This window comes from Anomaloglossus baeobatrachus, unplaced genomic scaffold, assembly GCF_048569485.1.
Source record: "Anomaloglossus baeobatrachus isolate aAnoBae1 unplaced genomic scaffold, aAnoBae1.hap1 Scaffold_130, whole genome shotgun sequence".
NCBI lineage: Eukaryota > Metazoa > Chordata > Amphibia > Anura > Aromobatidae > Anomaloglossus > Anomaloglossus baeobatrachus.
The window spans coordinates 20,361-46,878 of NW_027441900.1; the positions used below are offsets into that span (position 1 = coordinate 20,361).

Genomic DNA, 26,518 nt, shown 5'->3' on the forward strand with positions numbered 1-26,518 from the left:
GAGCAAGTGCAGCCGTCCGTGGGAACCGTCTTTCCAGACGTGTGGTTTATCGTAAAACTGTGTCAACGTCTCAGGCTGAGTGAGTACCACAGTGCCGCAAGGCACAGCGCTGCCCCCGTGTCCCTGCGCCCACCAGGCCCTGCACCTCCCTCACCATCACCGGGCCCCGGGATCACCAACCCCTACCCACGGAGGGGCAACACAACACCTGGCTGCTCCGCATCACCATCCCCGGGATCCCCATATTGAGCAGCTGTGGTGAAATCACCACAACCGTGGGTGGCGTCACGGACAATAAACTATTCCCACACCCAACAACTCCCTTTCACTCACGGGCGAGGAGTGCCGCTCGAGAACCCCCGGGATCCGGCCCACCGCTCGAGCCACCACTGAGCAGCAGCCGCCGGACCCGAGCAGAAGGGGTGAGCGTAGTGTGCTGACACCCTCCTCCCCGCCCGCGACAACTGCACGTGCGACGGGGGCGGGACTATCGCTGCAGCATCGGTAACACATTGTTACCGATGTCGCAGCGTGCAAAGCCCGCCTTAGGGAATAAAACAACTTCTTTGCATCCAGATTTGAGAGCCATGTTCTTTCTGTCATTGCTTATGGGATTGGATCCTACGGTACTTGTGCACCAGCTACAGAAGTGCCTTGTATTCCATTTCTTTGTTGTTTTTTGACTGACATGTGAAAGAGGCCTTAGGGTGTGTCTGCTTTTCTGCTGAAAGAAATAAACATTGTTGGTATATTTTTACCCCTAGACATGAGCGCAAAAAGAAAGAGCTATTCCGTCGAGTACAAGAAAGGAATCGTGGAGGACTCTCAGGGCAAAAATCTTACTGCTTTCTGCAAAAAGAAGATGCTGAATATCTGATTGGTTTGAAAATGGCGAGCAGATTACGGTAACCTCAGTCAACAAGTGGACAACGGAAATGTTAAAAAGCGCAAGTGTGGGTCAGGTCGGCAACCATTATTTTCTGAGCTGGAAGACCTGATCTGTGAATGGGTTATTGACAGGAGAGCAAAGACTTTGGTTGTGAATAGGGCTCAGATTAAAGAATTTGCCCTTGCAATGGCACCACATTTCGAAATAGCCCCCGAAGAATTCAAAGCATCACAACACTGGCTGGATAGCTTCCTTCAGCGAAGTGAACTGTCATTAAGAAGAGCCACAACACTGTTTAGGCTGGAAGATGCTGAAATTATTAAACGTGCATTTGCATTCAAGTCCTTTATTGATGACACTGACTTCTCTAAATATAATCTTTCCAACATGATTGCTATGGATGAAACGGCAGTGTTTATGGGCCAAGCATCTCAACCAACAATTGAACAGCGGGTGCCTCCTCAGTGTACATTTCCTCCACTGCTTACGAAAGTGCACGTGTTACCTGCATATTGGCAATTCGTCTGGATGGCACTAAAGTCCCACCTTTATTAATTCTAAGGGCAAGAAGGATAAGATTGAACGTGTTTCAGGCATATTTATTCTTGAAACTGAAAAAGCCTGGGCCCTGCAAGTGTCGTGGGCGGCGGGGCGCTGCACTCGCTAACGCTCAGGTCCGGCGCTGCTGCTGCTCGGTGGCTCGAGCGGTGGGCCGGATCCGGGGACTCGAGCAGCGCTCCTCGCCCGTGAGTGAAAAGGGGGGGTGGTTTGTTTGGGGATTTAGTCCGTGACACCACCCACGGGTTGTGATGAAAATGGGCACCACCGCAGCTGGTGACGGGGATCCCGGGAGCGATGGTAGGGAGCAGTTGGGATGTTGTTCTCCCCCTCCGTGGGTAGGGGTTGGTGGTCCCAGGGCCCGGTGGTGTGACGGGGAGGCAGGGTTGGTGAGGTGCAGGGTTGCAGGGACAGCGCGGTGCGGTGCCGGATGGCACTGGGGTACTCACTCAGACAGAAAGGCACAAAGTCTCTGGTAAACCAAACGGCCGGATGGATGGGTACCGCAGCTGGCTGCAGTGTTGTTGTGCTCTCTCCGGATGGCTGATGGTGGCTGTCTTTCCCTGCACCTGTGTAAACTATGTTGACTCCGATGGTTTCCCAACGGTAGTCCGCTCCCCGGCGTATAGGTACCGTAGGAGCCCTTTTGCCCGCAGGCGCTGGCCCTTGGATCTCTAGCCTGTGGCGGTGGCTGTATATCCTCACGGTGTGGACTGTTGCCTTCTGTCGGGACTTGGTTGTTAGGAAACCCCTGGGGTTACGGTCACACTCGGATTTGACCGTTGTCGGCGGCTCCAAGCCTGGTCGGGGTCCGATGGCCCTGCCTGTGAGCTTAACTTCACTCCGCTCCCCGGTTCGGTACCGGTGGGCCACCGCCCAACCCCGGTCCTACGGTTCCGCAGAGATCCGTCAACTCCTGCAGACGGCCACCACCGTCTGCCAACCTTGCTGTCAGTACCTGCGCTCCTACCCAGGCACATGCAGTTCGTGACCTCTCACTTTCACCTCCAAAACTGATCTGCTCCTTTTCCCGCCTCCAGGCCTGTGAACTCCTCGGTGGGTTGGGCCAACCGCCTGGCTCCGCCCCACCTGGTGTGGACATCAGACCCTGGAGGGAGGCAACAAGGGTTTTTGTCTGACTAATGTAACTGTCTGGGGGGTGGGGGTGTGTGTTCTGTCTGTGGCTACCTGGCTAGTCCAGGGCGCCACATTCCCCCTTGGTAAAATGCAGACCGTCCGCGGGCTGCCCGTCCATCACCGGTTTTATTTTTCAAACTGTAAAAATATAAATAACATGGGAAAACAGTAAAACATAAGCATACTTTAGGACCTCTTAAACGTTACAACACACATACAGTTAGGTCCAGAAATATTTGGACAGTGACACAAGTTTTGTTATTTTAGCTGTTTACAAAAACATGTTCAGAAATACAATTATATATATAATATGGGCTGAAAGTGCACACTCTCAGCTGCAATATGAGAGTTTTCACATCCAAATCGGAGAAAGGGTTTAGGAATCATAGCTCTGTAATGCATAGCCTCCTCTTTTTCAAGGGACCAAAAGTAATTGGACAAGGGACTCTAAGGGCTGCAATTAACTCTGAAGGCATCTCCCTCGTTAACCTGTAATCAATGAAGTAGTTAAAAGGTCTGGGGTTGATTACAGGTGTGTGGTTTTGCATTTGGAAGCTGTTGCTGTGACCAGACAACATGCGGTCTAAGGAACTCTCAATTGAGGTGAAGCAGAACATCCTGAGGCTGAAAAAAAAGAAAAAATCCATCAGAGAGATAGCAGACATGCTTGGAGTAGCAAAATCAACAGTCGGGTACATTCTGAGAAAAAAGGAATTGACTGGTGAGCTTGGGAACTCAAAAAGGCCTGGGTGTCCACGGATGACAACAGTGGTGGATGATCGCCGCATACTTTCTTTGGTGAAGAAGAACCCGTTCACAACAACAACTGAAGTCCAGAACACTCTCAGTGAAGTAGGTGTATCTGTCTCTAAGTCAACAGTAAAGAGAAGACTCCATGAAAGTAAATACAACGGGTTCACATCTAGATGCAAACCATTCATCAATTCCAAAAATAGACAGGCCAGAGTTAAATTTGCTGAAAAACACCTCATGAAGCCAGCTCAGTTCTGGAAAAGTATTCTATGGACAGATGAGACAAAGATCAACCTGTACCAGAATGATGGGAAGAAAAAAGTTTGGAGAAGAAAGGGAACGGCACATGATCCAAGGCACACCACATCCTCTGTAAAACATGGTGGAGGCAACGTGATGGATGGGCATGCATGGCTTTCAATGGCACTGGGTCACTTGTGTTTATTGATGACATAACAGCAGACAAGAGTAGCCGGATGAATTCTGAAGTGTACCGGGATATACTTTCAGCCCAGATTCAGCCAAATGCTGCAAAGTTGATCGGATGGCACTTCATAGTACAGATGGACAATAACCCCAAGCATACAGCCAAAGCTACCCAGGAGTTCATGAGTGCAAAAAAGTGGAACATTCTGCAATGGCCAAGTCAATCACCAGATCTTAACCCAATTGAGCATGCATTTCACTAGCTCAAATCCAGACTTAAGACGGAAAGACCCACAAACAAGCAAGACCTGAAGGCTGTGGCTGTAAAGGCCTGGCAAAGCATTAAGAAGGAGGAAACCCAGCGTTTGGTGATGTCCATGGTTTCCAGACTTAAGGCAATGATTGCCTTCAAAGGATTCGCAACAAAATATTGAAATTAAAAATATTTTGTTTGGGTTTGGTTTATTTGTCCAATTACTTTTGACCTCCTAAAATGTGGAGTGTTTGTAAAGAAATGTGTACAATTCCTACAATTTCTATCAGATATTTTTGTTCAAACCTTCAAATTAAACGTTACAATCTGCACTTGAATTCTGTTGTAGAGGTTTCATTTCAAATCCAATGTGGTGGCATGCAGAGCCCAACTCGCCAAAATTGTGTCACTGTCCAAATATTTCTGGACCTAACTGTATAAACATTTTTAATAACGGACGGACGGATGTCTTCCGCTCTCCCACCCAAGCAACCTAGCCCTGATGCTGCCCCTAAGAAGTGGGCAGCACCCCTTTACCCCAGTCCAGGTTCAGGCTGCCCGAGCAGGAACGGGTACGGTAACTCGCACCCGACTGTCACTTCAGGGGACCCCACATCCAGGGGGATCCCTGACCCCCGGAGGATCGCCACCGGTTACGGTAGTGGCGGGCCTGGGCCATCACTTTCCTCCAGGCCCATCCTCCAAATCAGCCTCTCCGGAGGCGGCAACGGTATCCATCCCACAACATTATTTACAACCCCACAAGTTCGTGGGTGGCCTTCCAGTTCTCGGCCATGTCCATGAGGAGTTTCTCATGTGGGTATGGGGGTGAACAACAGGGGCAACTCCAGTCCCAACGAGGACGGTTCTCTTCTCGGACGGTAATCTGGTGATTTTTCGGATTGATTGATTTTCATTTAACGGAAAACAAAGTGCTGAGGGTCCCAACGGGGAGAACAGGGTGCAACGGTGCACCGCTGCCTTCACTTTAGGTCGACTTCCTCATAGACCTTCTCCACCTCAACATCCTGACAGCGAGGCAGGGAGGGGACTGGGACTGCACCTGGAAACTGCGGCCCTCTCTCACCTTCACATCAAGGGAATACCAGCCCCTCTCCCTGCAGTGTCGAGTGTAGACTACCAGGTCTCCCGGCAGCAGGTCACGACCTGGTTGACCCGTCGGCAGATGGGCATGTACATCCCGGCGGGCTACAAACACTTCGGCCTCCAGGCCCGGTTCGTATATAAAGCCGTACCCCCTGTGAGGGTCAAATCTCCGGACCTGCCCCTCGTACACCGGGCCCCGCACCCGGAAGGTGGCATTTCGGAGGTGGTCCTTCTCACGGATGGTACGGGCCACCATCTCGGCCCTCTGGTGCTCTCTTTTGGCAATTTCACGGCCCAGCGGGTTTGGCTCCCTGTCCCAATAAGGGGCGTCTGCATGCCCCCGCGCACAGGTCTGGCCCAGCGGGACTTCCTTCACGCTGCCCACAACTGGCGCCCTTTTTGGAAGGTCCCGCAGTGACGTGGCCTGGGGTGCTGCCTCGCAGCGGCGACCCGGCGCAGCCTCAGCCGAGGTTTGGGGTTTGGGAACAGGGATCCTCACCGGCTGGACCTCCGCCTCCTTCTGGACCGGACAGACTACCGGAGTCGGGACGGTCTTGGGTGCGGCCACTTCCGGTGCTGACGGCTCCTCTTCGCGGACGGGCACGTCTCGCTGGATCTTCCATGGCAGCGGTGTGGGTCATCTGTCGACATCGCTTGCTGACTGACCCTCCAGGGCGGACGGGCGGAGCTCCGCTACCGGTGGTGGGGGTAGTGGGCCTAGTGGCGGGGTAGCAGCAACCGACACAGGTAGCGGGGGAGGCAGCAGGGTGAGCGGGTGTAGACCGGGCCCCTCAGTCGCAGCGACCGGTCCTTCTGGGACACAGGGGCGTGGGTCGCTTACCTGCTCCTCCAACTCTGCCTCCACCTCGCGTCTCTGCACGTCCGCCGCCACTTCCGCCATGTCGGCCACCCATCCCTCCAAGAAGAACTGCACTTGGGCCTGCAGGCGGCTGCACAGTTGTGCGGTCCGGACCTCCACCCACGCCGCTGTTCCTGGCGTGGGCTCTGGAATTTCAGCGGTGCCGGACGGACGGGACATCTTGTGCAGCAGTGTTCCAGGAACCATATGGCTTGCAGAGTCCTGGCGTCCCTGCTTTTATGGCCTCAGTTACATTAAGCAGGCCTTCACCCGCCCCCCCTTGGTACTTTCTAGCATTTCCTCTTTGGGGGCCGGGCTTCGCTTTTCACGCCTTCCCTGCTCGGGGAAGACGCTCGAGCGGGAAATCTTCGCACCAAAGATGGCGGCGCGTCAAAATTTTCGGCCGGACGCCGCTGGCAGAGACTACAAGGCGCACTTCTACCGGTGGGTGGATCGGTTCTATCCTGTTCATGACACCAAGTTGTCGCGGGCGGCGGGGCGCTGCGCTCGCTAACGCTCGGGTTCGGCGCTACTGCTCGGTGGCTCGAGCGGTGGGCCAGATCCGGGGACTCGAGCAGCGCTCCTCGCCCGTGAGTGAAAAGGGGGGGTGGTTTGTTTGGGGATTTAGTCCATGACGCCACCCACGGGTTGTGATGAAGATGGGCACCACCGCTGCTGTTGACGGGGATCCCGGGAGCGATGGTAGGGAGCAGCTGGGATGTTGTTCTCCCCCTCCGTGGGTAGGGGTTGGTGGTCCCGGGGCCCGGTGGTGGGACGGGGAGGCAGGGTTGGTGAGGTGCAGGGTTGCAGGGACAGTGCAGCGCGGTGCCGTATGGCACTGGGGTACTCACTCAGACAGAAAGACACAAAGTCTCTGGTAAACCAAACGGCCGGATGGACGGGTCCCACAGCCGGCTGCAGTGTTGTTGTGCTCTCCCTGGATGGCTGATGGTGGCTGTCTTTCCCTGCACCTGTGTAAACTGCGTTGACTCCGATGGTTTCCCAACGGTAGTCCGCTCCCTGGCGTATAGGTACCGTAGGAGCCCTTTTGCCTGCAGGCGCTGGCCCTTGTATCTCTAGCCTGTGGCGGTGGCTGTATATCCTCACGGTGTGGACTGTTGCCTTCTGTCGGGACTTGGTTGTTAGAAAACCCCTGGGGTTCCGGTCACACTCGGATTTGACCGTTGTCGGCGGCTCCAAGCCTGGTCGGGGTCCGATGGCCCTGCCTGTGAGCTTAACTTCACTCCGCTCCCCGGTTCGGTACCGGTGGGCCACTGCCCAACCCCGGTCCTACGGTTCCGCAGAGATCCGTCAACTCCTGCAGACGGCCACCAACGTCTGCCAACCTTGCTGTCAGTACCTGGGCTCCTATCCAGGCACACGCAGTTCGTGACCTCTCACTTTCACCTCCAAAACTGATCTGCTCCTTTTCCTGCCTCCAGGCCTGTAAACTCCTCGGTGGGTGGGGCAAACCGCCTGGCTCCTCCCCACCTGCTGTGGACATCAGACCCTGGAGGGAGGCAACAAGGGTTTTTGTCTGACTAATGTAACTGTCTGGGGTGTGTGTGTGTTCTGTCTGTGGCTGCCTGGCTAGTCCAGGGCGCCACACAAGCACTTATAAGGAAGTGGGTCGACTTAATGCTGCCACTTGTTATGCGAGGGAGCCATAGAGGTCTGCTAGTCTGGGATGAAGCCAGCACACACCGCGCTAAAGATATGAAGACATTTCTTCATGACAGAAACGTAGATCAAATAATGATTCCCGCAGGAATGACGGCCTATCTCCAGACTCTGGATATTGCAGTAAACAAGCCATTCAAGGACAATTTGCGCATGGAAATCAATGACTACATTGAAAACAGAATGGAGAGAAATCAGCGTGGAAACTTTGTGATGCCTAAACTGCAAGAGGTTGTGACTTGGGTGAAAAACTCATGGGACAAAATCACTGACAGTTGCATTGCAAATGCACTACAAGCAGCGACCTGGACAAGAGGAGCTCATTTAAGGACAATGCTATTGCCAAACCTGAGATTTAGGCAAATGATTATGAAAGAAATGGAGTCACAAGAAATTCACCAAACAATTGAAAGTTTGGATTGTTATGATGATGTTCCAGAAGATGATGACATGACTGTCACTGAATAAATCTTGCATTGTGATGTTAAATATTGTGATCAATAAATGTGCCATAGATTGTTGTACATGGAAGTAATGGCGGTAAAACATTCTTGATAGGATTCACGGTTTGTCTGGTTCTGCTGGTTTGTGATAAATACTGTACAGCATATAATAAAGTTTCAGGGTTTTTGTTCATCAATAATTGTGAATATTTCTTCATGGAAAAATAAGACATCCCCTGAATATAAGATCAGTGCATTTTTGGGAGCAAAAATTAATATAAGACAATGTCTTATTTTCGGGGAAACAGGGCATATAATCACATAGGATGACACAATGACCGCAACGTTTAGGAAATTGTTTGTTGTTCTCTAATTTTAATCTCCACTTTATATAATAGAATACAGCAAATGTGTTCAATGCCACTTATGAATAAATATCAAAAAGCAAATAAGAGGCAAAAACATAACTTTTAATCAAAGTATGTGAAAGACCTAACACTTAGGCCAATGTAACCATAAGCAGACTGTTATCAGGATATAAGGCGTGGATAACACGTGGAAGCACAATCTATATATATTTATCTTTTTTTGTTTTTTGTTTGTTTAGTGTGTTATATTTGTGGCATCCCTGAGGGGCTGTCTCTTGTGAGCCGGGGTCTACGCCTTATATCCTGATAGTAGTCGGGGATGCGTATGGTTACATTGGCCTAAGTATTAGGTCTTTTACATACTTTTATTAAAAGTTATGTTTTAGCCTCTTATTTGCTTTTTGATATCCACTTTATATAATGCGAGACATTCAAACACTGCAAGCGACTCCCAGTGGGCCGAGCACCGAGCACCGAACACCGAGTATATCCGAGCACAGAGCACAGAGCACAGTGCTACTCCCTCCAGTGGTCACATTCATAAGGCACCCAAACTCCGAAAACGAATTCTGGGTTCACTACAAACACCGAACAATAATGTTCAAGATCGGTCATGTCTACTTGTGGCGCCCCTGACCTGGTCAGGCACCACTGAGTACTGCACCCATGCTGGGGACAGTACAATACAGGTAATCCAGAAGGCTGACCGAGGTGTGACTACACAGGCGCATAGTGATCAGGTCTCACACATGTACCTATGAGAGGACCCCTGGGGATCCCAGGAGGGGGAAAAGCCTTCACCTTCACTGGAATAGTGGAGGGGGCCAAAAGCCTCCATCTCCTCTCAAGGGGTGTGGTAAGAGAATCTGGTTGCTAGGTGGCGTAGGCAGGCACAAAAGGGAAAAGAGAAGGAGGAGTAAAGAGTCTGCAGCAGAGTGTGGAGGAGTGAGGAGCAGGAAAGTGAAGCTCTGACAGGAGCAGCAGTGAAGGTCCCAGATGTGAGCCGGTTCAGAGCAGAGTCCAGGGAGCTCCGAGGAGAGCTGACCCCTTCCCCTGGGCTGCTGTAGTCTGACAGCGTCCGCGCAGTGGCTACCGACGGGGGAGAACGGGCACCTAGGAGTGCTACCCGAAACCCATCTCCAGCTAGAGAGAGAGCACAGAGTGGGAAGTAAGGAGACTGCTAGGGAGAACCAGGCCCAAACGGGCGGCAGATCCCGGAGTGGGGATAGATCCACCTTTCCCTGCTAAACCTGCCGGTGTGGGGCCCTCAAAGCCCACACCACAACACCACAAAAGCCGCAGCCACGTAGCCACAGTTAGGGCCCATAGCTCACAGGAGGCAAGCAGCTGGAGTGAGCTGGTCCAGGCCACAAGCAAACGGCAAACGAAGGGGAGTGAGGCTTCAGCAACTTCCCTGGGTAACCCCCATAGGGACTAAAAGTCGGGGTCACCCCAAACCACCAAGGGCTAAGGAAGGCGAGTTGGTAGTCACCATCAGAAGTCAGCCTGAAGGATACCTGGTTCCCGCCTGGTTCATCCCAGCTACGCCCGGGTTACTCACCCTGCCACCTGAAGTGAGTAAAAACCCTGAAAGACATTCTGCCTGTGTGGAGTTATTCTGCGCCTTGTGGTTCTACGCACCTACACAGGGCCCTGGGGCTTGCCTCACTCTCAGGAGGCTATTCCAACTAACTGCACTCACCATCAGCCCCAGGCGTCCCTCAACCTGCAGTGGCGGTCCCTACTGGCCGCAATACTGAGAGTGGCGTCACGACAAGAAGAAGATCTCCTACCTGTGACAGGATCCAGCTGAGTGGAGTCCCTGAAGGTAATGCACCGACACTGCACCTGTGGGGCTTCACAACATCTGGCGTCACGAACAGGATAAGGACTAGACCTGTTCAGACAGGTGACCATGTGCCTGGGCGGTCCGCTTGAAAAATTGGAAGCGCCGCCATATTGCCACCATGAAAAGCGCGCTGAAAAACAACAGCAGCCCGCGCTGGGAGAAGTTACCGCCCACGAAGAGGTGTGGCTACCCAGAGATCCCCTGCAGAGTTCTGACCTCGCTTGTGAAGAGAGCGGAAGCGTTGAGAGACGTCGGGACAGAAAGGGAGCCAGAAGCCTGCTGCTGGGAGAGGAGCTGCTGAAAGAGGCAGAGCGGAAACTGAACAGCTTGCTACTAGAGGCAACGACGAGTCCACTGCTGGGAAATCGTACAGAAGAGGGCGCAGAAGAAATGGCGTCTGACCGCAGAAACCCAGAACCGGGCTCCGCTGCCTGGTGGTATCGGGAGCTGGCCCAGTTCTGCGACCGACTGGAGACCCGGGTCGTGGAGCAGATCAGAGAAGAACGCATGGAACTTCTGGAGATGGCTGCCGCGGTTCAGGCCTATGAAGGGAGAGCCGCGCGCCGAGCGCCAGACCGAGTGGCAACGACTCAGACCACGATGCTGCCACCGATGGGTGAGTCCAGTATTACCCCTGCCGGCCCGGATGCCCCGACCCCTGCTGCCACGCCCGCGGTCCCTGAAGAGGCGCCCGGCGCGGCGACGCTGGGCCAGGCCGCAACCACGCCAGGTGCGGCCTGCCAAGCCCCGGCCGCCGCAGCGATGCCCTGCTCGGCCCACCAAGACCCGGTCCCTGCAGCGATGCCCTGCCCGGCCCGTAAAGAACCGGCTGCCACCGCGACCCTCATCCGCGCTGCAGGTGTGACGCTGACCCAGGCCGCCGCCATGCTAGGCCCGGCCCGCCGAGACCCCACCGCAGCAGCAACGCTCGTCCGCGCCGCAAGTGAGGTGCTGAACCAGGCCGCAGCCCCGCCAGGTGCGGCCCGCCAAGCTCCGATCGAGGCAGCGACGCCCAGCCCAGCCTGCAAAGACCCCATCGCAGCTGCGACGTCGATCCAAGCTGCGCCAGAAACGCCCATCCAGGCCGCCGCCATGCCAGGCGCGGCCCGCCGAGACAAGATTGCATCACCATTTTCCCCGGCCTGCAAGGCCAGAGCAGACACCGCTCCCCAGTCCAAAGAGGTCCCTGCTGGAAAGCCCACGCTGGGGGAGGACCCCGCATACTGGCAGCTGAAGGCTGACATGGAGGCCAAGTTTCCACAATGGTTGGTGGACCAGTACATACTCCCTCCGCATACCCCCAAGACGACTCCTGCAGCAACCACGCCAAAGAGTCCCCCGCCTGGGCCTGCTGAAGAAAGTCCATCCCCAGCACTACCACCAAAGGAGTGCTCAGAAGAACTAAGGGGGAGGGGAGGCCAGGAAGCTGAGGAGCTGACTCAGGAGCCATCAGCAGTGGATCCATGCCCAGAGCCGGAGATGTTGCCATATTCTCGCTGGGATGAAGAGGAAGATTTATCCAGCAACCTCACCTGGGAGCCTGCCAGCAGTGAAGCAGCCACCCAGCAGAATCAAGCCCGCAAGACACGGCGCCGTAGCCGAAACCAGTTGTCACCTGCTCCGCCATCCCCAGAGCAAAGAGATGACATAACGGCCAGAGACCTAGAAGAAAAACGGTTCCTGAGAAGAGCCAAAGCACAGGTCAGAGGACCCCTTTGTAGAGGAATTGTGGAAGACTTTAGCCTGAAGTCAGGATACGGGTTCATCGTTGCACCTGGTATCAAAGAAGGCATTTTTGTCAATAGGAGAGACGTGAGAGCTAATTTGCCCAGAGGACATCCTGGAAGGAACCTGAGAATGGGAGACACAGTGCAGTTTACCATGCATCAAGGCGAAAGAGGCTGGTACGCGCTAGATGTAGCACCATGTCCTAAAGAAGAAGAAAGGAAAGACAGCGATAAAGAAAGAAAAGACAAAGAACCTACTGACGAGACTACCACAGATGAAGAAAGAGGTCAAGGAAGCAACAGGTGCCGCAGCCCTACAGGCCCAAGCCCTGGTGAAGAGGAATCTGCATAAGTTCAAGTAAAGTAAGCAAGTTACCAGTTTGAAAAGTTTGTTTTGCAACGTTTTACAAGTTTAAGAATGTGCCCACATAAACTGATGTGAGAAATAAACCTTAAGGCTATGAACTGGCTATAGCCACAAACTCTCGCAGTGTAAATAGTTACACCAGAGGGCACCACCACCACCAGAGTCAGCCTATTTAGGGGCTTGGCTCGTCTGCAACCAGGGAGCCCGTCCGTATATAGGGCCTTGGCTTACCTGCAACCAGAGAGCATGCCTGTTTATGGGGCCTGGCTCTCCACCACAAAGAGGGTACCTGGTCGGCACCAACTGTGAAGGCCGCCTCTGGATCCTGCCAGAAGTGGCTGAAGGCGCGGCTTCACCAGGCCAGGTATACCCTGAAGACCACCAGCCCATGAAAGCCGCCTCTACATCCTGCCAGAAGTGGCTGAAGGCGCGGCCAACGTGAGAGGGTTTTGGGTGGGTTAACGGACTTGTGGGTGGAGGGTGGTGATGTATGGTACCTGGTGCTTTTAAAAATGTTTTACCATGTTTTAATGTTTTATGCATTTTAAAATGTTGTCTTGCAGCCCGAGGACGTGCTGGTGATAACTAAGGGGGAATGTGGCGCCCCTGACCTGGTCAGGCACTACTGAGTACTGCACCCATGCTGGGGACAGTACAATACAGGTAATCCAGAAGGCTGACCGAGGTGTGACTACACAGGCGCATAGTGATCAGGTCTCACACATGTACCTATGAGAGGACCCCTGGGGATCCCAGGAGGGGGAAAAGCCTTCACCTTCACTGGAATAGTGGAGGGGGCCAAAAGCCTCCATCTCCTCTCAAGGGGTGTGGTAAGAGAATCTGGTTGCTAGGTGGCGTAGGCAGGCACAAAAGGGAAAAGAGAAGGAGGAGTAAAGAGTCTGCAGCAGAGTGTGGAGGAGTGAGGAGCAGGAAAGTGAAGCTCTGACAGGAGCAGCAGTGAAGGTCCCAGATGTGAGCCGGTTCAGAGCAGAGTCCAGGGAGCTCCGAGGAGAGCTGACCCCTTCCCCTGGGCTGCTGTAGTCTGACAGCGTCCGCGCAGTGGCTACCGACGGGGGAGAACGGGCACCTAGGAGTGCTACCCGAAACCCATCTCCAGCTAGAGAGAGAGCACAGAGTGGGAAGTAAGGAGACTGCTAGGGAGAACCAGGCCCAAACGGGCGGCAGATCCCGGAGTGGGGATAGATCCACCTTTCCCTGCTAAACCTGCCGGTGTGGGGCCCTCAAAGCCCACACCACAAAAGCCGCAGCCACGTAGCCACAGTTAGGGCCCATAGCTCACAGGAGGCAAGCAGCTGGAGTGAGCTGGTCCAGGCCACAAGCAAACGGCAAACGAAGGGGAGTGAGGCTTCAGCAACTTCCCTGGGTGACCCCCATAGGGACTAAAAGTCGGGGTCACCCCAAACCACCAAGGGCTAAGGAAGGCGAGTTGGTAGTCACCATCAGAAGTCAGCCTGAAGGATACCTGGTTCCCGCCTGGTTCATCCCAGCTACGCCCGGGTTACTCACCCTGCCACCTGAAGTGAGTAAAAACCCTGAAAGACATTCTGCCTGTGTGGAGTTATTCTGCGCCTTGTGGTTCTACGCACCTACACAGGGCCCTGGGTCTTGCCTCACTCTCAGGAGGCTATTCCAACTAACTGCACTCACCATCAGCCCCAGGCGTCCCTCAACCTGCAGTGGCGGTCCCTACTGGCCGCAATACTGAGAGTGGCGTCACGACAAGAAGAAGATCTCCTACCTGTGACAGGATCCAGCTGAGTGGAGTCCCTGAAGGTAATGCACCGACACAGCGTTCTCGGGGCTTCACATCCTCCTGACCCCACACATACACGTCCCCTCATCCAGAGTCCTGCATACACTGAGGAGCTGATCATGTGACCCCTGACTCCTCCCCTCCATGTGACATCATCACAGGTCCTGTAAGCACAGAGCAGCCATATATCTAGTGTGCGGCTCTGCAGGTGGAGGTAGGTGCAGGGTATTATATATCTAGTGTGCGGCTCTGCAGGTGGAGGTAGGTGCAGGGTATTATATATCTAGTGTGCGGCTCTGCAGGTGGAGGTAGGTGCAGGGTATTATATATCTAGTGTGCGGCTCTGCAGGTGGAGGTAGGTGCAGGGTATTATATATCTAGTGTGCGGCTCTGCAGGTGGAGGTAGGTGCAGGGTATTATATATCTAGTGTGCGGCTCTGCAGGTGGAGGTAGGTGCAGGGTATTATATATCTAGTGTGCGGCTCTGCAGGTGGAGGTAGGTGCAGGGTATTATATATCTAATGTGCGGCTCTGCAGGTGGAGGTAGGTGCAGGGTATTATATATCTAGTGTGCGGCTCTGCAGGTGGAGGTAGGTGCAGGGTATTATATATCTAGTGTGCGGCTCTGCAGATGGAGGTAGGTGCAGGGTATTATATATCTAGTGTGCGGCTCTGCAGGTGGAGGTAGGTGCAGGGTATTATATATCTAGTGTGCGGCTCTGCAGGTGGAGGTAGGTGCAGGGTATTATATATCTAGTGTGCGGCTCTGCAGGTGGAGGTAGGTGCAGGGTATTATATATCTAGTGTGCGGCTCTGCAGGTGGAGGTAGGTGCAGGGTATTATATATCTAGTGTGCGGCTCTGCAGGTGGAGGTAGGTGCAGGTTATTATATATCTAGTGTGCGGCTCTGCAGGTGGAGGTAGGTGCAGGATATTATATATCTAGTGTGCGGCTCTGCAGGTGGAGGTAGGTGCAGGGTATTATATATCTAGTGTGCGGCTCTGCAGGTGGAGGTAGGTGCAGGGTATTATATATCTAGTGTGAGGCTCTGCAGGTGGAGGTAGGTGCAGGGTATTATATATCTAGTGTGAGGCTCTGCAGGAGGAGGTAGGTGCAGGGTATTATATATCTAGTGTGCGGCTCTGCAGGTGGAGGTAGGTGCAGGGTATTATATATCTAGTGTGCGGCTCTGCAGGTGGAGGTAGGTGCAGGGTATTATATATCTAGTGTGCGGCTCTGCAGGTGGAGGTAGGTGCAGGTTATTATATATCTAGTGTGCGGCTCTGCAGGTGGAGGTAGGTGCAGGTTATTATATATCTAGTGTGCGGCTCTGCAGGTGGAGGTAGGTGCAGGTTATTATATATCTAGTGTGCGGCTCTGCAGGTGGAGGTAGGTGCAGGGTATTATATATCTAGTGTGCGGCTCTGCAGGTGGAGGTAGGTGCAGGGTATTATATATCTAGTGTGAGGCTCTGCAGGAGGAGGTAGGTGCAGGGTATTATATATCTAGTGTGAGGCTCTGCAGGTGGAGGTAGGTGCAGGGTATTATATATCTAGTGTGCGGCTCTGCAGGTGGAGGTAGGTGCAGGTTATTATATATCTAGTGTGCGGCTCTGCAGGTGGAGGTAGGTGCAGGGTATTATATATCTAGTGTGCGGCTCTGCAGGTGGAGGTAGGTGCAGGTTATTATATATCTAGTGTGCGGCTCTGCAGGAGGAGGTAGGTGCAGGGTATTATATATCTAGTGTGCGGCTCTGCAGGTGGAGGTAGGTGCAGGGTATTATATATCTAGTGTGCGGCTCTGCAGGTGGAGGTAGGTGCAGGGTATTATATATCTAGTGTGCGGCTCTGCAGGTGGAGGTAGGTGCAGGGTATTATATATCTAGTGTGCGGCTCTGCAGGTGGAGGTAGGTGCAGGGTATTATATATCTAGTGTGCGGCTCTGCAGGTGGAGGTAGGTGCAGGGTATTATATATCTAGTGTGCGGCTCTGCAGGTGGAGGTAGGTGCAGGGTATTATATATCTAGTGTGCGGCTCTGCAGGTGGAGGTAGGTGCAGGGTATTATATATCTAGTGTGCGGCTCTGCAGGTGGAGGTAGGTGCAGGGTATTATATATCTAGTGTGCGGCTCTGCAGGTGGAGGTAGGTGCAGGGTATTATATATCTAGTGTGCGGCTCTGCAGGTGGAGGTAGGTGCAGGGTATTATATATCTAGTGTGCGGCTCTGCAGGTGGAGGTAGGTGCAGGGTATTATATATCTAGTGTGCGGCTCTGCAGGTGGAGGTAGGTGCAGGGTATTATATATCTAGTGTGCGGCTCTGCAGGTGGAGGTAGGTGCAGGGTATTATATATCTAGTGTGCGGCTCTGCAGGTGGAGGTAGGTGCAGGGTATTATATATCTAGTGTGCGGCTCTGCAGGTGGAGGTAGGTGCAGAGTCTCCATTACTGGGGCAGGCGGCATTAACCCCTTCAGCTCTGAGACTTTCTTGGTATTTTTCTCTCGCTGATTTCTATGAATTGTGAGGTTTTTGTTCCTTTTCCTCTGATAGATACAGACGCCCCAACTATGAGAGGCCGGAAGTGAGGAAACCCGTCTGCCCTCAGTCCTCGCCCCTTTCTGCCCTCAGTACTCGCCCCTTTCTGCCCTCAGTCCTCGGCCCCTTTCTGCCCTCGGTCCTCGACCCCTTTCTACCCTCAGTCCTCGGCCCCTTTCTGACCTCTGTCCTCGGCCCCTTTCTGCCCTCGGTCCTCGACCCCTTTCTGCCCTCAGTCCTCGGCCCCTTTCTGACCTCAGTCCTCGGCCCCTTTCTGACCTCAGTCCTCGGCCCCTTTCTGCCCTTAGTCCTCGGCCTTTTTCTGCTCTCAGTCCTCGGCCCCTTTCTGACCTCAGTCCTCGGCCCCTTTCTGCCCTCAGTCCTCGGCCCCTTTCTGCCCTCAGTCCTCGGCTCCTTTCTGCCCTTAGTCCTCAGCCTTTTTCTGCTCTCAGTCCTCGGCCCCTTTCTGCCCTCGGTCCTCGGCCCCTTTTTGCCCCACATACCATAATATTCCCCCAGAATGTTCTCATTATATGTTTCCCCTTATTATCTCCAGTAATTGTATTATTACAGCGGATTCTTTATGATGTTACATCGTCATCTTCTCCCCATTCAGGTCCATACAATATCGGATCCTCTCAGTGGAGATCTTCTATAGAAGAGAATTCTCCTGATTGCCCCGTGAAGGATGGATATGGACAGGGACAAGATGGCGGAGAGGATATTACACCTCACCCTAGAGATCCTCTTCCGGCTTACTGGAGAGGTGAGAGATTCTGATGACGTCACATTACATCATTCTTATCTATGGGAATAACAGATGGACAGAACTGGAGAGGTGAGGACTCTGGAAATGTCTGGAGTGAGATTTATTACTGTGTCTCTCCATAACCAGGATTACACAGTAGTGAAGAAGACCTCTAGTGAGCGCTGTCAGACCCCTGTGTCTGAGGGATGGGGAAGACCCCTGAGCCCAATCACGGGGCCTCCACCTCACCCCCCGATACATGAGGACATCAATGACCAGAAGATCCTAGAACTCACCTACAAGATGATTGAGCTGCTGACTGGAGAGGTGACACTGCTGGGAATGCTGGGACATTATACAGTAACGCTATGGAGGGATCGGGGGTGACGGTATCATTGTATGTGTCAGGTTCCTATAAGGTGTCAGGACGTCACCGTCTATTTCTCCATGGAGGAGTGGGAGTATTTAGAAGGACACAAAGATCTGTACAAGGACGTCATGATGGCGGTTCCCCAGCCCCTCACATCACCAGGTAATAGACAGGACTAAATACACACTGCCTATAATTATCTGTATGTAAGGAATGAATTCAGTCCCTGTATGTGTCTCCTCCAGGTCTATCCAGTAAGAGGACAACACCAGAGAGATGTCCCCGTCCTCTTCTCCCACAGGACTGTAAACAAGAAGATCCCGATGTTCCTCAGGATGTGTTTCCTCCAGCTCTATCCGGTAAGAGATATCTACTCATGTACTTTATGCACTAATTTTGTGGTTACATTTTTAGGCTTTATGCTCTGGGTTTTTCAGCTGTATTTTCTTTGCTTCTGCTTCTTCTGCTGTTTGTTTGTAGTTCCTTCTCTATGTTGTTATGATGGCAACTCAAAGGCCTGCAGAGGGTTCATGAATACCCTGTTTCCCCGAAGAGACGACCTACACCGAAAATAAGACCTAGCACGATTTTATGGGATTTTTGGAGAATGCTTGAAATAAAAGCCCTATTCCAAAAAAAAAACCCTAGTTACAGTCAGGGCCAGCATTGGAAGGACTCAAATTGTGCAATTTCTCAGGAACCCCACTCTCTTAGGCAGGGCCGGCTCCAGGTTTTTGTGGGCCCTGGGCGGAAGAGTCCCGGTGGGCCCCATCCACACGCAGACACACACATACATATACATATTTAAAGACAAACACAAAAATACGTATAGAACTGACATATCTATACAGTCATATACACTGACATACATAGATACACATCATACATGCATACAGACACACACAACACAACTCTGCTAGATACATACACACATAGCTCTGCTGCATACATACACGCATAGCTCTGCTACATACATACACGCATAGCTCTGCTACATACATACACACATAGCTCTGCTACATACATACACACATAGCTCTGCTACATACGTACACACATAGCTCTGCTACATACATACACACATAGCTCTGCTACATACATACACACATAGCTCTGCTACATACATACCTCTGCTACATACATACATAGCTCTGCTACATACATACAGGAATCTGCTACATACATACACACATAGCTCTGCTGCATACATACAGACACACACGTGGCTCTGGGGGGCCCACACATGCGGCTCTTGGGGGCCCACACACAGCTCCAGGGGCCAGCACATACAGCACCGGGGGGGGCAGGGCATACACCTAAGGGGGGAGAAGCCCATACAGCTCACCAGGGCCCATAAATCGGGGGGCGGGGAGGGCACATACCGCTCAGGTCACGGTGGAGAGGGGGCCCACACAGCGGTGGAGAGGGGGCCCACACAGCGGTGGAGAGGGGGCCCACACAGCGGTGGAGAGGGGGCCCACACAGCGCCGGAGAGATGCGCTGTGCTGGGGGTCGCTGGCTGGCACTGCAACTCCTTCATCTGTGGGACTGAGCAGGCCGGTCGGTAGCTCCGCCCACAGATGAAGTTCAAACCAGGAAGTCTGCGCGCCTTAAAGGGACAGCGCTGCAGATTCCTGCCGAGGACTGCGGTCCCCGGAACTCGGCCCGGGGGCAGCAGAACTAAGGCGAGGGGGCCCCGGCCAAGGGGCACCAGAACTGACGAGGCCGAGTGGGCCCCCCCGGCTCTCCGGGTATGCCGCGTGCTGACGCCGGCCCTGCTCTTAGGGACCTTATCAGTTGTATTCTAAGGTTGATTGTTTAAGAACCTTTGAGGACTTCAAAGTCATGTGACATGATGTAACCAAAGGTCTCTTAATTGCAGGAGTCTAAACTGACCAGGACACAAGCTGGCATGCAGGACTGGTATTAGGGGAAAGGGAGAGTAAATTGGAATTGTGCGACTTTTGTAGGTTGGCGAGAAGAAGGGTGTGAAGCTACTGCTTCTCTAATTCATAACAAACTGCGGGGTTCCCTTTGAGAGAGATTTCACTCCAGTCCCTGACGTCATTTTTCAAAGTCCATTGCTGGTGTAACGGGGTGCCAGGGGCGCCTCTGGGCTTGTAGTCGTGGCCCCTTCTGTCAGGCTTACCCCTGGCTCCGCCGTCACTATCGGGATGGGAGATGTCTTGGTGGGGCAGAGTGTGGTGGTGCAGATGTCGTCCGACGTATAAACACTCTCCAGGCATGGTTCGATGCAAATAAAAGACATTCTTTATTTCACAACTCTTTCCAAAAACCGGCAGTTACAGATGACTTCACGTTCTTTTCTTAGCTGGGGAAAGCCTGCCCTGACGTCTCCTCCAGTGGGGATGTGCCCGGCTACTCTACTTCACCTGGCTCCCACTTATGGCTACCCACAGCCCGGACCCACACCGGGACTGCTTCGCACTATGAGGTTCCGCCCGCTCCTTTTCTCTCCGGCTTCCCTGTTCTTCCAGCTCCCTTCTTTCTTTCTTTCTTTCTGCCCACTCAGCTCCACACTCTGCCCCTGGCTGTTTCTTCTCTCCCGTCCCGGACACAACTGACTTCAACACACACACACTTCTCTCTCTAAGCTGCCGGCTCCTCCTCTCTCCTGCCCTGTTTGTATGGGGACAGCCGTCCCACCCGGGCTCTAGGGGAAAACCCACTGCACAGTAAAAACATGTTTATTAATAACATCAACAGTAACTACCCCAGAGTGAGGTATCTTCAGGGGGAAACTGCACCTCCTTGTAAGGGGTCTGCCCACCCCTTACATTCCTCCCCTCTTTAAGCCTAAGCCTCCCGGCAAGGCATAAATCTAAAACCACATGTAAAAACAAACAAAGTCATTTTAATAAAACTTCAAACATGTTCACCTTAGGGCACCCGCAAGGGGCACACCAGTCCAGCGCCCGGAGTCCCTCCTGGGAACTCCCGGTCTTTGTAGACAATGTGCCCGGAGGCCGTCAGCAGGCACTCCCGGTCTTTGCTGATCTTCTGCCCGGAGATTATAACAAGCGCTCCCGGTCTTTGAAGGCAGGCACACGGACACTAAAGTCTTCCTTAACAACACGGAGGGAGCCCCTGGCTCAGTCCAGCATCAGGCTCCTTCCGGGCTCCGTAGCTTGAACAAAGGTTGCAACTGTGAAACTTTGCCGGCTCCGTAACAATGCCGGTATTCAACACAAACATGTCCATAACCTCCGGTTTTGTATCTTCAACCCCCGACGGGGTGATGGGGACTTCCGCTGAGTCAGGGGTGACGGTTTCACTGGGTCCCAGAAGAATCCCCACTCGTCTTCTTCTAGCTCCCGGGTAGGTTGCTCTTCCGGGGCCGGAACTGCTGTGTGAGTTGGAGGTCCCACCTCGACTGGCGGGGACACCTTCGGACACTGATATGTAGTTCCCAGGACTTTGCTTCCCGGCTGCAGCTGTGCCCTATAGGTGGCGCGGACTTCAGTCGAGGTCTCGCCGGTCGCGGCATCCCAGGTAGTGACCCAGGTTACTTTGGTGGGCCGCTCCGGTCCTTCTGGCACAGCCGGTAATATAAGGGTAAGTCCTTCTGCGGCCGCAGTCTGCTTCGGCCGTCCTCTCCCCCAGCTGATTTCTACCAGCGCGCCCAATGCAACATGCTGTTTTCTCGGGGTCTCCATCTTGCTCGGAGTTAGCGTTTTTGGTAAAGGCGTCGGGGTCAGTTGAGATGCTGGAGAAAGTGGAGGCGGGCCTACTTTTCCCGCTCTTGGGTATACTCCACCCCCAGTCTCACACATCAGATCGACCCCTCCGCGGCGGTTCTTCTTTTTCTTCAAAACACCGCCCACTTCACATGTCTTCTTCGATGCCCTGGAGCCAGCACCTCCCCTCTTTGGGCGGAGTACTCTGAACTTCTTTTTCGGCACCGGCCAGCCCCAGGCTCTTCTTTTGGCGCCAATTCTTCGCGCGCTTTCTGTGTTCTCAAAGACGACGGCCATCTTGCCGCCATCTTGTGCCTGGTCCAACGCCTTAGGCACTGTTTCTTCTTCCCACCATGGGATCGGAACTCTTTTCCAATAATCCGGATCCAGGGCCCTAGGCACCACTTGGTCTCCTTTTTCTTGGAGCGGGTCCCCTTGCATATGATCCGTATCCTGCCGACTACGCCACATGTAACGGGGTGCCAGGGGCGCCTCTGGGCTTGTAGTCGTGGCCCCTTCTGTCAGGCTTACCCCTGACTCCGCCGTCACTATCGGGACGGGAGATGTCTTGGTGGGGCAGAGTGTGGTGGTGCAGATGTCGTCCGACGTATAAACACTCTCCAGGCATGGTTCGATGCAAATAAAAGACATTCTTTATTTCACAACTCTTTCCAAAAACCGGCAGTTACAGATGACTTCACGTTCTTTTCTTAGCTGGGGAAAGCCTGCCGTGACGTCTCCTCCAGTGGGGATGTGCCCGGCTACTCTACTTCACCTGGCTCCCACTTATGGCTACCCACAGCCCGGACCCACACCGGGACTGCTTCGCACTATGAGGTTCCGCCCGCTCCTTTTCTCTCCGGCTTCCCTGTTCTTCCAGCTCCCTTCTTTCTTTCTTTCTTTCTGCCCACTCAGCTCCACACTCTTCCCCTGGCTGTTTCTTCTCTCCCGTCCCGGACACAACTGACTTCAACACACACACACTTCTCTCTCTAAGCTGCCGGCTCCTCCTCTCTCCTGCCCTGTTTCTATGGGGACAGCCGTCCCACCCGGGCTCTAGGGGAAAACCCACTGCACAGTAAAAACATGTTTATTAATAACATCAACAGTAACTACCCCAGAGTGAGGTATCTTCAGGGGGAAACTGCACCTCCTTGTAAGGGGTCTGCCCACCCCTTACATTGGTATTCATGAATTAGAGCCCTGATGTTTATCTGCACAGACAGCAAAACCCTGCTACCTGTTTTGGTTACAAAGCCCAAGGAAAGGCCATCAATTTTACAATCCCGGACAAAGCTATTAAATATCCGGCATCTGTCTGTAACTATTATATTAGTCTTCGAAAAAAATCTCTTTAAATTGTCTATGCTGTGGATCAATGTTACAAGGAGATTTTTGCAGGTTTTAACAACTGTCATGGTGGTGTCAGGATCTGTGGAAATTATAGATTCTAGTACTCTACATGTTAACTTCTCTGATGTCTGTGAGCAGCGCAGGGAGACGCAGGCATCAAACCACAGGCTTGGGCAGTCTAGCAAGAGTTATTCTCTGCTAGGCTGCTTGTTAATGTCTTTGATCACATGCTGTAGGGGAGCCAGTATCATTCTCTCCCTTTCTGTATATGCTGGCTGGGCTATTTCATTAATGCCAGCTATAATTTACCTATACTGGTCTGGTGAGGTGTTGTGATCCAGACTTACAGGTAGTTGTTGTGCATTATTGCTGTGAGCTGCTGTTGTTCTCTTTTTATTGCTGCCCTTGCTTTTCTCTTTAGTCTTTCACTGTTTATTTCTGTGAGTTTGCAATATGTCCTGTCTGTCTTAATCTGTGTTTCTAAAGCAAGAAGGCCTGCGGAGACACCATCACATGTCTCAACGCTGGCAGGAAACTAGCCAGGTCTTTCACCGGGAAGGAACAACCACGGGAAGAGCAGTCTCCAGTCAAGGAGACCACCTATGCCAAACATGGTATCCATCCACAGACAGCCGTTTCGGGGTATTTGCCCCTCATCAGTGTGGAGTAGGAATCTGTGTTTCCATCATACTTCCCGGGGAGGATAACAGATTAGATCTGGTCAGGAGAATAGTAAGGTATGGGACTCTGGCATCTCCATTTTCAGGGGTAATGCAGAGGTTAGCAATAGCTTAGGGTCCCCTAGCGTGAGAGACAGTATAGGAGCCTCCTGTCCCTCATTATCCTGCGGTCACATTGTGACAATCAATCAGATTATTTACTGTAGCACATTCCAGAGAACTGGTGCTAGGAATGGGAGATCCGCATTAACAAAGATGTAACTCTTAAGGCCGCGTTACACACTGCAACATCGCTAGCAATGTCGCTAGCGATAGCACCCGCCCCTGTCGTTTGTGTGTCACGGGCAAATCGCTGCCAGGGCGAACAATATCGCAGGTAAGCGTCACATGAACTTACCTTCCTAACGGCGTCGCTGTGGCCGGCAAACAACCTGTTTTTTAAGGGGGCGGTTCGTGTTGAGTCAGCGACGTCACACAGCAGGCCACCAATAGAAGCAGAGGGGCAGAGAGCAGCCGCAAGAACGACACTCCCACCTCGTTGCCGGAGGACGCAGGAACGCTTTTGTTCGTCGTTCCCGGTGTGTCACACGTAGCGATGTTTGCTGCCTCAAGAACGACGAACAACCTGCATCCAGAACGAGCAACGATATTTTGAAAATGAACGACGTCTCAACAATCAACGATTTGGTGAGTATTTGGGATCGTTAGCGGTCGCTCGTAAGTGTCACACGCAACGACGTCGATAACGAGGCTAGATGTCCGTCACGAATTCCGTAACCCCAGCGATATCTCGTTAGCGATGTCGTTGCGTGTAACGGGGCCTTTAGATGTCGAAATTGGACAACAGATTCAGAATACATTTTTTCCTAATTTAATTTATGATGTTCTGGTTTAAAAAGTAAATGTAGTTTCAGGATCATATCATTAAAAAATAATAACATTGTGTTTATTTTTAGCCAATGACTGTATTGGGAGTTCAGATGGAAATCAAGTATCTTCAGAATTTAAAACAGATGGTAAAAGTATCACACATGATACGTATGAAGAGCATGCTGCTGTCCCAGATATAACTCCAGTCCTTCCTCGGAAAGCTTTATCATCTTATCTTTTCAAACAAGTCCAAAATTCCGATTTATCACAGAATTGTCCGCAAAATGAAACTTACGGAAGGGATGTGGAACATGAAATGACTCATACAAAGGAGAAACCATTTTCATGTTCAAAATGTGGGAAATGTTTTACCAAGAATTCACATCTTGTTAACCTTCAAAAAGTTCAGACACATGAAAATCCGTTTTCATTTCCTCAATGTGAGAAATGTTTTGCTCGAAAATCAAACCTTATTGATTATCAAAAATATCAGACTGGGAAGAAGCTATTTTCATGTTCAGAGTGTGGGAATTGTTTTAATTGGAAATCAGAACTTGTCCGGCATCAAAGATTTCACACAGGGGAGAAGCCATTTTCATGTTCAGAATGTGGGAAATGTTTCAACCAGAAATCAGATCTTGTTAGGCATCAAAGATCTCACACAGGGGAGAAATCATTTTCATGTTCAGAGTGTGGGAAATGTTTTATTGGGAAATCAGAACTTGTTATGCATCAAAGATCTCACACGGGGGAGAAACCATTTTCATGTTCAGAGTGTGGGAAATGTTTTATTCAGAAATCACACCTTTTTACACATCAGAAAAATCACACAGGAGAGAAGCCATTTTCATGTTCAAAATGTGGGAAATGTTTTAATTGCAAATCAGAACTTGTCCGGCATCAAAGACTTCACACAGGGGAGAAGCCATTTTCATGTTCAGAGTGTGGAAAATATTTTATTCGGAAATCAGACCTTGTTGAGCATCAAAGATCTCACACAGGAGAGAAGCCATTTTCATGTTCAGAGTGTGGGAAATGTTTTATTCAGAGATCACACCTTGTTAGACATCAGAAAATTCACACAGGGGAGAAGCCATTTTCATGTTCAGAGTGTGGGAAAGGTTTTATTCAGAAATCAGAGCTTGTTGGGCATCAAAGATTTCACACCGGGGAGAAGCCATTTTCATGTTCAGAGTGTGGGAAAGGTTTTAGTCAGAAATCAGACCTTGTTAGACATCAGAAAATTCACACAGGGGAGAAGCCATTTTCATGTTCAGAGTGTGGGAAAGGTTTTATTCAGAAATCAGAGCTTGTTGGGCATCAAAGATTTCACACCGGGGAGAAGCCATTTTCATGTTTAGAGTGTGGGAAAGGTTTTAGTCAGAAATCAGACCTTGTTAAACATCAGAAAATTCACACAGGGGAGAAGCCATTTTCATGTTCAGAGTGTGGGAAAGGTTTTAGTCAGAAATCAGACCTTGTTAGACATCAGAAAATTCACAAAGGGGAGAAGCCATTTTCATGTTCAGAGTGTGGGAAAGGTTTTAGTCAGAAATCAAACCTTGTTTCGCATCAGAAAATTCACACACGGGAAAAGCCATTTTCATGTTCAGAGTGTGGGAAATGTTTTATTCGGAAATCAGAACTTGTTGGGCATCAAAGATTTCACACTGGGGACAAGCCATTTTCATGTTCAGAGTGTGAAAAATGTTTTATTCAGAAATCAGACCTTGTTAGACATCACAAAATTCACAAAGGGGAGAATCCTGTGTGAAAAGGCTCCACCGTGAGTGGTTCTAACCATACCAGGGGTTTCACTTGCAGTAAATATAAGCAGACTAGATTTCAGCAATTCAGCAGCATTAGGCTAGGTTCGCACACTGCGTCTTTTTGACGCTGCGTTTTTGTGCGTTTTTGGCCGCTAAAAACGCACAAAAACGCACCTGTGTCGAAAAAACGCATAAAAAAACGCATGCGTTTTTTCCGCGATTTTGTGCGTTTTTGGCTGCGTTTTGCTGCGTTTTTGATCTCTGCGTTTTGCTGCGTTTTTCCAATGCATTGCATGGGCGGAAAACG

At 51.8% G+C, this 26,518-nt stretch overlaps 1 protein-coding gene across 1 annotated transcript; it reads left to right on the top strand.

Annotated features, from left to right (window-relative positions):
* The first annotated feature begins 7,752 nt into the window (after positions 1–7,752).
* On the top strand, positions 7,753–26,309 carry LOC142260543 (uncharacterized). Its single transcript, XM_075331980.1, has 3 exons — positions 7,753–8,074; positions 18,087–18,200; positions 24,529–26,309. The coding sequence occupies exons 1-3, from the start codon at positions 7,753–7,755 to the stop codon at positions 26,214–26,216; spliced, it is 2,124 nt and encodes a 707-aa protein (XP_075188095.1). The 3' UTR covers positions 26,217–26,309.
* The last annotated feature ends 209 nt before the right edge of the window (positions 26,310–26,518 follow it).